This window comes from Leptonychotes weddellii, chromosome 1 (genome assembly GCF_054177405.1).
Source record: "Leptonychotes weddellii isolate Sample4059 chromosome 1, ASM5417740v2, whole genome shotgun sequence".
NCBI lineage: Eukaryota > Metazoa > Chordata > Mammalia > Carnivora > Phocidae > Leptonychotes > Leptonychotes weddellii.
In genome coordinates this window covers 94,333,719-94,349,787 of record NC_138369.1, presented here as the reverse complement: position 1 = coordinate 94,349,787, position 16,069 = coordinate 94,333,719, and the positions used below count along the sequence as shown (strand labels likewise).

At 43.8% G+C, this 16,069-nt stretch overlaps 1 protein-coding gene across 5 annotated transcripts in view; it reads right to left on the bottom strand.

The window, feature by feature from the left end:
* Positions 1-16,069, bottom strand: part of ARHGEF26 (Rho guanine nucleotide exchange factor 26) — a 121,728-nt gene that overhangs the window by 8,423 nt on the left and 97,236 nt on the right. For all 5 annotated transcript variants that reach the window (XM_081828123.1, XM_081828116.1, XM_081828141.1 and 2 more), the window contains one exon: positions 6,875-7,084. In XM_081828123.1, the coding sequence (XP_081684249.1) occupies positions 6,875-7,084 (210 nt within the window). The remainder of the gene's footprint in view (positions 1-6,874; positions 7,085-16,069) is intronic.

Sequence of the window (16,069 nt, the reverse complement as noted above, 5' to 3'; positions counted from 1 at the left end):
CCTGAGCTTTCAACAGGAGCCAGCAGACGGAGGCTCTTTTTTTTTTTATTTTCCCAAGATTTTATTTATTTATTTGAGAGAGAGCGAAAGCGATCACGGAGAGGGATGACAAAGGAAGAGGGTGAAGGGAGAAGCAGACTTGCTGCTCAGCAGGGAGCCCGATGAGGGACTCGATCCCAGGACCCCAGGATCATGACCTGAGCCGAAGGCAGACGCCCAACGACTGAGCCACCCAGGTGCCCCAGATGGTGGCTCTCTAACCTCCCTTGCAGCTCCCTTCCAGTGGCAGCCGGCCAAATACCTTCTGTGTTCCTTCCCACAGTCTACAAATTTACCTACGGTTCCTTTTTGAAACTTCTGTACCCATGGCCTTTGGGCAAAAGTCCTTTGAGCCTCTGTGAAGCCTGGGATTGTGAGCATGGTGGTGATTTTGGTTCGTTCCCTCACACATTCAGTTCAACCAGATGAGCTGAATGAACAGATCCATGAAAGAAAACCCAAAGGGTGAAAATGATGCTATGCAACAATATTTAACAAAGCTGGACACACACTCAACTCACCGAATTAAAAAAAAAAAATCGAACCAAAGCAAAATAATTCCCGAGGCCCATGACAAGAGTTCTAAGATTAAGATTTTATGACGTGTTACATAATTAAAGCGACCATTTCTTGTGTGTCATATCAAATAGCTGACAAGACAGAGTCTGGCCTGGAATCTTGGAGTAACCAAAAGTGGGTCAATTCCCTTTTTCTTTGATGATAAAAGACCCACACCATCGCCTGCCCTCCTGTTTCATCGGAGTTGGTGATGAGCATCACAAAAGACCAAGTACCCTGACGGGCACTATACGATGTAAGAGATCATGCTTGGATGTGGATTCCAGATGCATCAAAGGGGACTACTACAGCCTATAATAAACACATTTCTTTTCCATATAAATTACCCTCGCTTGTGGATTTTTGCTAGAGGATGAAGGATAACAGTATGTCAGACATACGATTTACAATTTTATTCCATCCCATTTACTTCCTGTTGTTAATTAAATCATTAACAGAAGCAAGAAGGCCACAAAAGACTCCCTGCAAACAATGCCCCTTTATCAGGAGGCCCAGGAACTGGTTGTCTGGACGGCTGACAAGGACCAACCACATCCGTAAGGCTTCTAGTTCTTTCAGTGAGGGAGAAATTGTGTGAACGATCTCAATTTTGATTATGGTTTGAGGTGATTATATGCTATAGCTAAACATAAAGGGTAAAGAAAATGTGCGTTCATCCCTGTACACGTCCGGATGTCTCCCCACCCGCACACGCCGGGCCCAAACGCCACGCAAATTCCACCGCAGAACCCAGGAAGCCGGGCCCCCCACGCCCGTATCAGCGGCAGCTGCCCCTGCTTCGTCTTCATGAAGGCAGACAAAGGGGGCTCTCGGGCTCCCACATTCCTCTGGAAAGGCCCAGAGGGAGAAGAATGACAGGGGTAAAACATTCATCCTCTGTCCTTTTATAGAGGATACGCCTTGGTATTTTTCACAGACTGCTGTCTCGTGAACAACGTGACTTAAGATCTTTCACGGGCACACAGAGAGAGCACAGTACGTGGCTTAGATGTACATCCGACAGAAATGTTAACCACAATAGCAAATGTGGAAAAACAAGTGGCATTTAGAGAAAACTGGCTCGGGCAGCACAAAAGGGACAGTGAATATGCGGACAGAGAGCGACAGGGAAGCAGGATTTTCCTCCACGTGGCCACTATTCTACCTTGCCTGAGATGTAGGAGAGCTCACTGCATTCACCGGGGGTCAATTCCAGAAATATGTACTGGGAACCTGCTATGTGCAAAAGTGAGAAAAAGACACAGCTGAGCGTAGGGATTAGTCATAAAACCATGCAAAACTGAGAGAAGGGGAATGGTTAGGAGGACACTACAGGGTGGCTCAACAGGTAAGTGACACAGAGGCTCCTGGGTGGCTCAGTCGGTTACGCGTCTGACTCGATCTCGGCTCAGGTCATGATCTCAGGGTGGTGGGATCGAGCCTCGTGTCAGGCTCCACGCTCATCAGGGAGTCTGCCGGAGAGTCTCTCTCTCCCTCTCCTTCCACCCCTCCCCCTGCTAGCCTGCTCACTCTCTCCCTCATATAAATAAATCAATCTTTAAAAAAAAAGGTAAGTGACACATGGGTTGTCCTCGGAAGGAGGTGGTGGCACGGAAACGAGGAGAGATGCAATGGACTTTTTGTACAAAAAGAACTGGCAGATGATAGATTTGTTCCGACCGGGAGCATCACAAATGACACCAAGTGGTGCCAGTGGTACCTACCAGTTACAGAAATGTGCATTTAGGGAACGCACTGGGTAGCTGACTGGTTCGGGAAAGCGAAGAGAAATGGTTAGAAATAGAAGGAAAGCTCCCCCCGCTTGTGCGTGCTCTCTCTCTCAAATCAATAAATAAAATATTTTTTTAAAAAAGAGATGGAAGGAAAGCTAAGAGAACACAGATAACAGGTTAAGAGAATTTCAAAAAGGGGGTCACAGTGAGAGAGCTGAACGGACAACAAAACGAAATGAGATGAAAGGTAAGGAAAGGATGACTGCCGGATGGAGTAACCAGGAAGCCGCTGCTCATCTTTCGACCGAGCAGCCTTGTCAGGGCAGCGGAGGAAGAAGCCACACTGAAGACCGAGGAGGAGCAGCTTAACATACGGTGTTAGCTGCTCAAGCCTAAAATCCAAAGCACCATCCATTCCTCTCTTTCACACATGGCCACGCCAACTCATCCAACCCGTAAGTCCATCGCGTTGTCTCTGCCTCCAAAATAGCACGTTTCTATCTCCTCTCTCAGACCACGGCCCAGGCTGCACTCAGGACTCCCCGTGACTACTGCAACAGGACCCTGTTTGCTCTCCCTGCTGAAACTTCTGCCTTCATCCCAGTCTTCCCGGGAACTCCCTGCTATAGCTTAGGAAGCTCTAGATGGTGGCTTCTCAAAATATGTGTGGTGAAGAACCAGTCCTCACCCCCCAGCCCCCCACCCCATCCATTGTGGACCAAGTGTTCTTAGAAATACAACGAAAGTGAGTTACTGTTAATCACATGCTTTGATGCTGCCGACATGTCAAAATGCTGTAAGTTCTCAACTGCTTCCCCTGGGCCCAGGCGGAGATGGCGTGAGGACTGACAGCCCACACACCGCACTGGAACCGCTCTGCTCTGAAATGCTCCGGCCTCCGCTGGCCTCTTGACCGCCCACTCTCTCTCTGCTGCATTCTGATCTAGCCATCTTCATCATGTTCAAGCCAAGTTTGACAACATCAGACTTGTTTCCCTAGAAGTTCTGCACCTGCTGTTGCCTTCGCCTGGAACATTCTGGCGCTGCGTTTTCCCATGGGTTGACTCCTTGTCGCTCAGGGTTCGGTCCAAATGTCACCTCAGAGGAGTCTTCCTGCACCATCTATTCAGGATCTTATTATAAAATATTTCAAACAATGGGATGCCCTAAATTAACCAGCTGGGTTTCCACAAATTTTTTTTTTTCCCCTTTTTAGAGTCTATGAACTGAAGAAAACAATCCACGTTTTAGTAGTTTTTCACATTTCATAGCAACTGGCTTCCTGGAGTTTTCCTTCCAGATAGATGTACAACAGGGCCAAATGGCAAGGGAGGGGTGAGCAGTCTTCTGAATGGCGGCTTAGTAAGATGATTAAAACTTGTTACCAGGAAGGACACTAGCTTCAGGAGGGTCAGGGTCTGGTCCCGGCTTTGGCAATAACTCACTTCCTGTGTGACTTTAAGCAAATCACGTCACCTTTGTCTCATTTTACATCTGGGAGAAAAAACGAGGCAAGTAGAGCACAGACTAATAATTAGGGTCATCACAGATTTTGCTGCCTAAGCAAGACACTTTTGAGAGTCAAAGAGGGTGCTATTCTTAATTCTGCCAGAACCAAAGACGTAACGCTGATCCTGGGGAAACCAAGACGGGAAACCAGGATGTCACCTTACTTCAGCTCACAAGTGTAGCATCCCAGGTGCTCCTTAAATGCTCACCCCATTTCCTTTTTGGGGAGCTTTTCTGAATTCTTTATGTAATCAAAGCTATTGAGCTGTTCTACCATTTCACCACCTTATAATGACTGAACTGTCCTCATGTCAAACAGCAATACCCCTCCTACTGACAACAGTTTTTCCAAGAAGGTAAAAATTTAGGTATGAACCTCCTCCTTTTTCAAACCAAAGAATAAGTAGCCAAAAGACCTATGTGACTAAAGTTCTGCCATGTTATTAAAAGGCCAGAATGGGGTGAAAACCTTGTTTGCCCAACCAGTTTGCTAACAGACCATCGCAACCACATATAACATAAAAGAGAGGAAAACTTAAAACACACACTTTCACCTATACATTTTGCAAATCTTAGAAGCAAAGACAACAGTCTACCTAGACCAAAACTCTGATTGCCTGCCCAAAACCAGGTAAGCCCAGGGCTGACCTGCACTTACCCAAACATGGCATATAACAATTTGCTAGGCTTTTAAACAGTCAGTTGTTTTTTCCTAAGGAAAGCACATCTTGGCTATAATAGATTTTCTTTCAGCACCAGTGCGATTCTATGCCTTAGGTGCTTAAAAGGGTCCATTTATTTACTTTTCAACTGTAACGGAGCTGGTGTTGGATGGGAGGGCAGTGGGGGAGTGAGTCCTGTACACAAGAAGACCTCTGCCCCTTACGGAATGTTCTTTTGCCATTCATTAAAGAACTATAAATCTGAGTCAGACCCATGGCTCATACCACTTATGGGTGACACAGCTCAATATTCTGAGAACATTTCTGATTGAGGAAACGAATATCCATTCAGCCCATGGCAAGATCAAAAGGAAAGGCAGTGAACAAATGCTACAGAACATCCCAGGAAAGGATCTAGCCTTGGTATACAAAGAACTGGACATGTTCGTTTACTTCCTATTCTCCGGGAACAATCTCAGGAACAAGTGGTGGAGGTTACATAAATTACAAAAGAGACAGGAAAAGCTCTGCTGAGATGTTGGCAGGACCTGAATAAAGAACAAACAATCCTTATAAACAGAGAGAAAAGGAAAACACAAAGCAAAACCAGTAACACTTTCACCATTACGAACAAAAACTGATGAGTGAAAATCTGTTTCGGAGATTTCTCTAGAATGCCTACACAAGCACTCATCCCCAAAGCCTTTAAGACTTTTTCATCCTTAAAGTCATATAAGGGGGTGCCTGGGTGGCTCAGTCGGTTCAGCGTCCGACTCTTGATCTCCGCTCAGGTTTTGATCTCGGGGTCCTGAGTTCAAGCCCTACATTGGACTCCATGCTGGGCATGCAGCCTACTTTAAAAAAAAAAAAGGTTATATAAGATCCAAAGCTCAGACATGAAATTCTCTTTTTAAGAGAAGCTTCCCCAAACAGAGGAAGGCTAGAGCTGCCTTCACTGGCCGAGGGGTTTAATCACTTTCAGAGTTGAAGAAATGCCTTCCTGAGTCGGGGTCTTGGATATGTCTCCTGCAGGTCACCTGCACAGACCAGCTAGTACCACACCCACCCAGAGGAGCAAACACAGAGGAGCAAGCCTGGAATGTGGCTGGGCTCTTTAGCAATTTCATGGAAGAGCTCTGGGACCTTAGAAAAAGGCATTTCTTTGTTTTATAAACAAACACATAGGATGAAGCTCCTTTTCTTATTCCCCCTGCTAACTCTCAAGTTCATTTGGAATACTCCACTTTGGCTATTTTCAAATCTCAAATGGATTTTACATCAACCTGTCCCTCTTGGTCTTCTTTAAGAGCCTTTGAGAAGTTACTTCTTATGCCAAAAGATAGGAAATGATCATTTAAAATGTTTTATGTGGACACTTGATCATTTTAATCTTTTTCTGATGTCTCTCTTTAATGACCCAGGAAGCACTGTTAAAATACTCTTAAGAAGGAGAGATACCTCCCTGGGTTTACTTTCGCTAAGCTTTTGCTACAGTCTTAGGGCTGTTATTCACCAGCTGCCGGTCCATTTTAATCGCACCATGTGGGATCCCTGGCAGACTCCAGTGGAAGGGATGTGGAGGATCCCTGAGGACAAAGACTGAGGGGTTTCCCCTCTTGCTCTCCTGCTCCGCCCAACAGAACACCTGCCTGTGATGACTGTTTCATGAGGACGCTTCCAGTTTCTGAACAAATAAATAGGTCAACGACCTCTAAATGGACCAAATCACGGGGGGTAGACTCGGAGGTGAAGCCCCCTTGTCTTCATCCACTGTGAGGCTGGCTGGCCCCTTAGCCATCGGGGCTCCAGCAGCCACAAACAGCAGGGCTGTTTATTTAATTTAGCCTCTGCATCAACTCTGACGGGAAAGTAGATTCGTGAATGTTTCCCCAAACTGAGTATGTCTTTGGATAGAAATCATCAGGCTTTTTGCTGTCTCGTTGACGGTAGGTGATTGCAAAATGGCCTCAGCTCCCTCATCTAGGAAAACTTATGGCCTAGACTCAAACTACCAGGTGTCACCTACCCAGGGCTCATGGGTCATATCTTTATCAATGATTAAAATAAAGAGATTTTGAAACCACTCTCTAAATATAAAAGCACACCACCTAAAGCACAATGCATCCATTAGGAGTCATGAAAATGAAAATAATAATGTGCATCTCTCGAGACGTTGAGGGGATCACAGTGAAAAGATGAGCTTGAGCGAAGCACCTAGACCCAGTGCTTGGTGCATAGGAGGTCCTCAGCAAAAAATACAGTGTTTATTCTGTGTTCTACTGTTCACTGTTTTTAGGGAGTCTTAGATCAGGGCAATGACGTAGGGAAGACTGGGAGCAGACATTCTGAAACCCCGTCCCCGCACACACTTACTGCGTCTCAGCCCCGAGCAGCATCTCCACTTTCTCACTCGCGTGGTTACTGAGGACCGTCAGAGTAAAGAGGTGGCTGGCAGAGCTCTGTCTTGAATAAAGCATTGTGGCACTGTTCTTCCCTGGAGAAGAATTAAGCTCTTCGTTGTCACAAGATTCCACCAATAGCTGATCTCTTAAGGAATAATCATTGACGTTGTAACTTTCTTCACTAAAAGGAAAAGGGAAAAGAACATGTCAACAATTCAGTGGCTAGGACTGTGACACTGTCAGTTTTCACGTCACCTTTGGGGAGAAGGTGATGGGGAGGAAGGAAGGAAAGGGAGAGGATGATTTATTTTAAAACATGAGCTGGAATCTGAATTACATATATACTGATTATGAATCAATATACACTTCCCAAATTAGACCTGTTAATGGCTATTTCTCTGTAATATGCTAAATTGTATCTCAGGTTTAAAAGCAGTATTAAACATAATTGTAAACGCTCTAGCTTTCATCTTACATTATCCTGGAACTGTTATCACAAGTGAGACACACATACATAGTGGTAATGCTCAGATGGGTACGCTTCCCCAGTCTTCCCTCTGTCCACAGAATAAAGAGGGAGTCCAAACCTACCCTGGCTCTGGGTAACAAGGGCTCACTCCCAGCCTCCAAACCACTAGGCACAGGACAGAAGAAGAGCCTCAGAGGTCTGCCTGAGCCGTCCTTCTCTCCCAACACACACAGTATCACCACCTGCTTCGGAAACCACCAGCACTGATTTCTCTATCCCCACTTCTGCCCCAGATCCCCAGTATTCCTCATTCCCCTGACTCTCATCCCCGTAGCACTGTGAACACGCCTAATCTGGCTCTACCCTCTGAGCTCCTCAGCTGGTCTCTGAACCCCTTCTACTGGGTCCTCCGGAAATAGGCCTCATGTAGGGAATCCAGCAAGATCTTATAAATCCTCAGCCTTGTCCCTGAACCCTCCTTTTACCTTCTTGCCTTAACAGAAATTTGGCTCTCCCTAGAAAATGTGGTCTCCCCGAAGGCTCTCTGCCGCCTTGCTTCTCGTTGCTGCTGCTAGAAAATGATCACTTCCACCTCCTAAAAAGTCTTTAGCTTTGAAGCTCATGCTGTCCAGCTCTATGTCATAATCAAAGTCAGGGACAGACTCCTGGACGCGTTAGGAGTCATCTGCCCTTACGAGTTTAGTTGCTGGCTCACGGTCTCTCCCCAACACGACTTTCCTGAATTTCCACGGAGGGGAGCCTTCCATTACCCTGGCTTCTCAGTTCCTTGACTTCCCCTTCCTCAACCATCTTATTCTCTCTCCTTCAGCTACCCCAACCATCGTCAGACCCTAGACCTTGTCATTGCCATCAACTGTAACCTCTCTGTAATCCCAATGTCAATCACCCTCTCCAACCACCTATCTCTCCAACTCCCTTCTTCTTCTAATCCTCAACCCCAATGATTCTTTAGCCCACCGACTCTACCACCTTTCCCCTGTCCTTAAACCCTTCGTGTCCTCTCGTTCATGCTTATTAAATGACCCAGCTTGGGTTTCTTGGTATGTAGTTTTAATCACTCCGTGCATACATGCTCATTTCCTTGGCAAATCCCAACCCTGGTTAGATCCGGCTCTCCCTCTACTCTGCCTGCATCTATAACCCTTGCAGCTGAACATGAAAGAGCTCAAGAAAGAACTGCTGAATAAATGGATGATTATGCAATATATTCTAGGAACAAAATGGGCTATTTACCTAATTTAAAAATAAATGCAAATGTATGAACTCAGAGAAACTAAGAGAAAAGGAAACTCCTTGTGCCCAGTCAACTATACTAGGAATTTCAGGATAGGCCATTTTGCTTAAGATTTCTTAGAATTTCTTTCATTCAGTGGTGGACACATCTACCTATCAACCACTTCCTTGTAACTCTCCTTGGACAACTTTATAAAATCTTTTCCAAAATTTCATTTGATAGATACCCCCCTCAAAAAACAGCAAATACAATTATCTATAAAAGCAAAATACTTCCTTCTGATCAGGTCTAACTTGTTGCTAAGGCAATAATCTGTATTAACTGAAAGTTCACATGGCAAGATCGTTTCCAAAACTCTCCTGAAACTGCCTACAGACCAAGACAGCCATAGTCAGGATATATAAAATATTTCTCACATCAAAATAAGGTTTATCAAAGTTCACACAACTTTTATAAAAAGAGAAAACAGGGTAATACACGGATAATACACTTTACAAATAAGGTTATATATACATATATATATTTAATTTATATGAGGATGAGAGAGAAAGCAGGAGGTGAGGGGCAGAGGGAAAATCTCAGGCAGACTCTCCGCTGAGCACAGGGTCCGACGTGGACTTAATCCCACGACCCCGAGATCATGATCTGAGCTGAAATCAGGAGTTGGCCGCTTAATCGACTGAGCCACCCAGGCTCTCCAGGTTGTATTTTTTAAAGGCCAGATTTACCAGAAACAAAGCAGTCAATTTTTGGCAGAGCAGGAAAAGTTTATATTGTTGTCTAGATATCTTAAACATCGATTTAACAGCTCAGGACTCAGGATAAACACCAAACCACAAAACACAAAAGCAAAAAACCAAAAGCAAAACCTCGACAACATCAAAAACAAGAGAAGGAACAAGATGAATGAGGGCTTCTTTGTTACCATGCTCCTTCTGTTCCTCTGAATCTTTTGGTCCAACTCACAAGTTAAACAAGATGACCTGTCAGTCAAAGACACCCATTTCCAGTTAAAAATAATTCTGTTTGCTCAAACAGAGAAATCCAAGCATCCTAACGTAGTGTACATGGGTATTTAGGTAGTGCCCTAACCAATGACATTGCACACGTATTCTTCATAGTTCCAAAGAAATAAAAGGCAAAGGAATGTTTATGCCATAAAGCCATCATTCAAGATGACTCAAGTGCCAGCATAACATGGTTCTACCTATTTGGTAGTCCCCACTAGAATCCAAGACCAAGAGGCCACAGGAAGGCTACGTGAACTAGCATGAATAAACTAGTACAGTCTTTCTTTTCCTCTTGACTTTCTGAGTTCCTCTTTTCCCCAGTGTTTGTAAAACAATATCCGCCAGTGTGTTTCATTAATGCTCTGAATCTTTGTCTCCTGGGGGCAATTAAGGCCAGAAAAAGTAGAAAAATTAAGAGTGTTTTTTTTTTTTTTCCCATTGTTCTCTTAAGCAATGACAACCACAACACCATTAAGAGCTGGGGTGACTGTGGGTGACCCCATTTCTGCCTGTTGTCCTCTCAAATGTCCAGTGGGGAAGACGAACTATAGCCACTTTATTTATAGCTCTGTGAGTTCACCTCAAGGTATCCGCTTCTACGCATCTGCACATCTGTGTCATTGACTATGGCCAAACGGGGAACTTGTCCCACTGTTTGGATTTCTGCATCCAAAACAGGACACAGGAAACATGTCTTTGTTGTTGTTTGTTTGTTTGTTTAACTGATTCAATAACAATCATCCAATACCATTATTTCATCTAGACCTGCAAACTTGTTCATTACACAATAATGTTTACAACTTCTTCACTTCTCTTTAAATAAACACCTTAATTTCATTTAACGGTAGTGAAATAAATTGATTATTTATCCTCACCCTCTACTGTTCAAACCCAACGGGACAAAAATGAAAAAGCAACTCCCTCTTTGCTAGCATGTTCGTCCTCTCCCACACACACACACTCACACACTCACCCTCATAAAGGTTCAAAATAATCCTATTTTCTCCTCTCCGAATCTGCGAAATACTGGATGAAATTCATTCTGCTGATGTCAGGCAGCACCTACTTGCTCATGTTAAAACCAAAGGACAACTCTGGGTTAAAATATGTGCCTCAGCAGAAGGAAGAGGGGAGAATCCACAGCCAGATGCAGCTACTTACAAACTATTCCCCTCCTCTGCTCACTCAGCCATGTCCCATAAGGATAACGCAGCCTCAGCCGGGCTTGGGAAAGAAACCCCTTTCCTGAGGGAAGCTGATGCTAATCAGACTTCCCCGTGTTTGTCTCTAGCATTTAACAAACATATGGTTTACACAGTCTCTGGAACAATTTGGACCATGTAATTAGGAAGTTAAATTGCTCAGAAAAAGGCAAATGGAAAAACCACCTTTCCTTGCATGGAGAAGTTTATACGTAGACTTCCTCTGATTGTCTTATATGTGCTCCAAGTTTGGCAGCTGTGCGTCAAGGCCGTCTGCTTTGTGCAGGCCGTGGGCCCTGTCAGGTGCAGCAATCAAATCTGTAGAAGCCGGTTGTTCTGTGGCGTAAACAGTGATGCTGCTGAAACCTACCTAAAGTCCTAGTAACCTCTGCTGAGATTCTTGTCTTTCTTTTTTTTTTTAACTGAGCTCGAGAACTCTGTAGAGAACAGGATATGGTGGTAAACACATACCTCAATTATTCTTCCCTGAGGAAGGCATTCTTTCGTTAGGCACTTCAGATAGCGTTTGATCCTACTCTAGGCAACCTCACGGCGTGGGTTAAAACATCATATACCTTACTGTGAATAGTGGCTTTCTTAAAAAGATTCTTATGGATCACTTTTAACTTTCTGTCCCATCGATTTCTCTAAAGGTTGGAATTTTTCATAATGGGCAGATATTTATTACTTTTCGATCAGGACAGCGTGTTACAACTGCGGACAACATGCACACATTTTTAAAACACCACAACCACATACATCCACGTGCATTAGTGAGTGCAGGATGTCAGACTCCAGCCTCAGCGCGGGACTTACTCTGGGGAGGAGGAGGAGGAAGATGGGATGGAGACACCGTAGATGTGTCTGCAGTACTACACCAGGCTTTTTTGTTTAAGGGGGAATGATCTGACAGTAACATGCAAAAAGTTAGTATCTGTTCAATCTGGATGATAGGTATCTTAGTGTTTGGTAATTTTCTATATGTTTGAAGTACTTTACAAGCCAAGCCTGTAAAGAAAAACTTAAAGAATAATAAATGCATCGTGTGTGTGGATATGTGAGGGTACAGCTGAAGTGACCATTGCACAGTGGAATTTTTTTCACCCTACAAACAACTGGTTATTTGCAGATGACATCATTGTTTGAAAAGATATTACAAAGTGAGAGTGAATTCAACAAAGTGTTTGGGTTAAAAAAAAAAAAAGCTTTCCTATATATGAATGACACTTGGTTAGAAAATGTAATAGACTGGGGTGCCTGGGTGGCTCAGTCGTTGGGCGCCTGCCTTCGGCTCAGGTCATGATCCCAGCGTTCTGGGATCGAGCCCCGCATCGGGCTCCCCGCTCGGCGGGAAGCCTGCCTCTCCCCCCTCCACTCCCCCTGCCTGTGCTCCTCTCTCACTGTGTCTCTCTCTGTCAAATAAATAAATAAAATCTTTAAAAAAAAAAAAGAAAGAAAATGTAATAGACGAAGTCATCTTATTTATAATAGCCACAAGACCCATACAATATTTAGGATTAAACCTAACAGGTTTCTGCAATATGAAAACAGCCTCCAGGTACTTCAGAAGAAGGCCTGAATGGATAGGAAAGTTTGATACTATAGAGGTATCAATTCTTACTGAATCAAAATCTAATTTTATCACAATCCCAAAGAAGTACACACAGGGTTTTTTGGGATGTGGTGAAGAGGGGGAATAGTCAACTTGATTCTAAACCAGACAAAAAATAAACATGTAAGCACAGTCAGAAGGATTATGAAAAAGAATAGAGTGATCCAGCCTTAGGCCATATTAAAAGCATACTGTAAAACTACAGTAATTCCAAGACTGCGTCTGGGGCATGAGCTGACAGATGGATTAGTGAAACGAAACAGTGGGCTCACAAATTGGCCCAAACACATTTGGGAATTTAGGACATAGTATGGGTGACATTTCAAATCTGTGGGGAATGAACAGGTCAGTCACCAAATAATATTGGAACATCTGAAGAAGCATTTGAAAAATAAAGAAGTTTGGATCCCAATCTCATTCAGTAACCAGGATGTTTCCTTGGACCCAAGCTCTGGGTACATTAAGAGTCATAAAGAAGAGGTGGTGACAGAGCAGGTCTTTCTCCTGGGCACAGGCCCATCAGGGCTTGCCTTGTGACTTGCGGGGGGGCGGGGGGTACTTTGAAACATGCAAATACCTTCGGGAGAGTCCACCCTAACCCTCATTAGCAAACATATTACTTTAAGTACATAATAAGGACGACGACCAGGAATGGGAAATAGGCTGGTTGACCAAGATGGAGCCAGACATGGGAAAGGAAAGATGTGATGGGGGAGGTGAGGGGAAGGCTTGGATTGTGAAGGCCGGTCTTCCCACAACCCACGGCTCCTCAGCCTTCACTGTGAGTCGTCTCACATTCGACCATGGCGTTGTTCTGGAATTTTCTTTTATGGCCCAAATCCGACAGGTGGAAACCCAACCAGCACCTCCAATTCTTCCTTTCATAAAGAGTTAAATTTAGAAGAAAAGATGCTATCAAGAATTATCCAGGGGGCGCCTGGGTGGCTCAGTTGGTTAAGCGACTGCCTTCAGCTCAGGTCATGATCCTGGAGTCCCGGGATCGAGTTCCGCATCGGGCTCCCTGCTCAGCAGGGAGTCTGCTTTTCCCTCTGATCCTCCCCCTCTCATGCTCTCTGTCTCCCATTCTCTCTCTCAGATAAATAAATAAAAAATCTTAAAAAAAAAAAAAGAATTATCCAAAACAACATGATTTTCTGAATATATCAAAATAGTGATGTTTATTTTTTTACCTGTGCAGTAACACCCTTTCCAAAGACTTTGTTTAAAACGTGAACTCAGGTTCCCGGTTCTGAAAAACATTTACTTGGCCGGTGCCAAGACAAATGTCTCTTGAGCTAGCAGCTGCCTGCATTTTTTGTTTTTTTCAGACCCTGTCCCTACATGCTGGTGAAACTCATCCCCAAGGCCATCACGGCCCAGCACCCCACCAAATCCAATGACCTGAATTTCAGCACTGTTCTCCTTAACATCTACAAAACTTGATGATGCTGAGCCCCTGTGACATCCTGAAACTCTATCTTCCTCTTCTAATGTCTCTGTGACATTTCCAAGTCATCCTTCTTTTGGATCACTCTCCAAGATCCTCTCCCAGCCCCTTGCTTTTCCCTGAGGGATTTTTAATGGCTCCGCCATTCTCCCAGTGTGCTGATCCACAGGACCTGAGGAGGTTTTATAAGATCAAAGGAGATTCTTTCTACTTTCCTTCAAGACATGTGTAAGAATTCTTCCTGTGCAGATTTCAATTTCTCTTCCCCTTCTGAAAACATGATTTTTAAATCCCCACATTTGATCTTGTGCTTAACGAGAATAAAGATACTCTAGTTAACATTTCTGGGATAAAGACTATTGGTCTGTATTGAAATTGATTTTGAGTTAAGAGGTTGAAACACTATGTCACACGACAGATGTTGATTTCAATTTTAAAGGTTGGTTTCAGAATAATACAAACAAGTTTTTACTGAAGTGCTGTACAATCTTAAAGTAATGAAGTACAGTATAATACGTAGGAGTAGAGACTTGATTTAGAATGTCTGGTAAGAATCCCAATTTTATCACTTACTCACTGTGATCTTGAGCAAGTTACTGACCCTGTCTGTGTTTTCTCATCTGTAAAATGGGAATAAAAATACCAATCTCCTTGGATTGTTGGGAGGGTTAAGTAAGATAACATATTTATTATTTTGTTGCATGGAAAGCTCTTACAATCATGCCTGTCTCACAACCAGTAAATGTTAGCTGTTATTTTTAATTTTCCTGACAGATCATGCATTCTGATTGCCTGACATTTTGTTAAAGGCCTGATAATTATAGGCACTTTGCAAATGGGCAAGTGGACTAAGCATGACTTAAGCTAAATACCTAGGTCAAGAAATTCATAGTTTGGCAAGCACTCCAACAAAACAAAGCAAGATATTTATCCAGAAACTGATTTCAAACAGACTTACTTGTTCAGTTCCTCAAAATAATTCTGAAGCTAACACACACGCCGCAGGCTTCCTATTTCATTGTTAACAATATAACAAATAGTTATAAGGACCACATTTGTTGGTAAGATAAGGATCTGATGTGATTCACTGTCACCAAAAAATACGGCTAGTGACCCATCACAGGACTAGAAAGGCCTCCTTCCTCTCATCAGATCTCCAGATTCTGCAACCCGGGACCCGGGCTGCGCGTAGGATGCCCTGAACCCGTGGCCCTTGAAAAGGGGAGATGGGCAAGGCCGAGAGGCTGTTAGCACCTTACTGAGGCTTTCTCCCTGGCATAACCAGAACTAAACAAGCTCTGAAGAACAGGTAGGCAGCTTCTTAAGTTGGTAACAGGATTACTACAAATTACTAAGTAAACCTCACATTCAGGTTTCCTTCCGCTGACTTTCTTGAATGAAAGGGAAAAATATGCTGAATTCACTTTTTTCAGCCACAAAGTCATACTGTCTCCTAATCAGTTGTAAGGGATGTTGCAAGAGAATCGCTACTACAAAAGCGTACACGTGATTCCCACCAACTTATAAAAGAACAAAAGTAGATCAATGGTTATCGCTCACTCACTTGCCGTCTGATAATGGACGGAGAAGGAGAGGCATTGAGTTAAACACATTTATTCCTAAGGTCATATATCAGGGGCCATAAATCAGGTCTGACCCCAGAGTGCACCACAACCTTCTGATGTGCAGCGCTGACCAAAGGTTTCAAACCATTTTTTAAAACTATAAAATAAGCTAGAAGCAGAAGGGCAATAACTTGATTTGTGCCAAGATCTTTAAAGACAGAGAGATAATACCAGGAATAATACTGATACTCAGCATGTATCAGTCACTTAGCAGGGACTATTCATTGTCTTAAGAGGTTTATGTGCATTATTTCATTTAATTCTCACAGAAATTCCATGAGGAAGATGAACTGTTAAACCCACTTTACAGATGAGACTACCGATGCTCTAGAAGATTAACAGTAACTTGCCCAAGATGACATGGTCAGGATTTGAGCCCAGTTCTACCTGACCCCAGACACAATATTGTGCGTCTCAGCCACCACAGCTTTCGGCGTTGAAAAGCAAGGTCAACTCTTCCTACGGACTAGAGGAACGGATCCCCAAACTGCTCATGACATTAGAGGAATCAAGGGTATGTGCGGCAGCCAGAGAAAAAGAGGATGA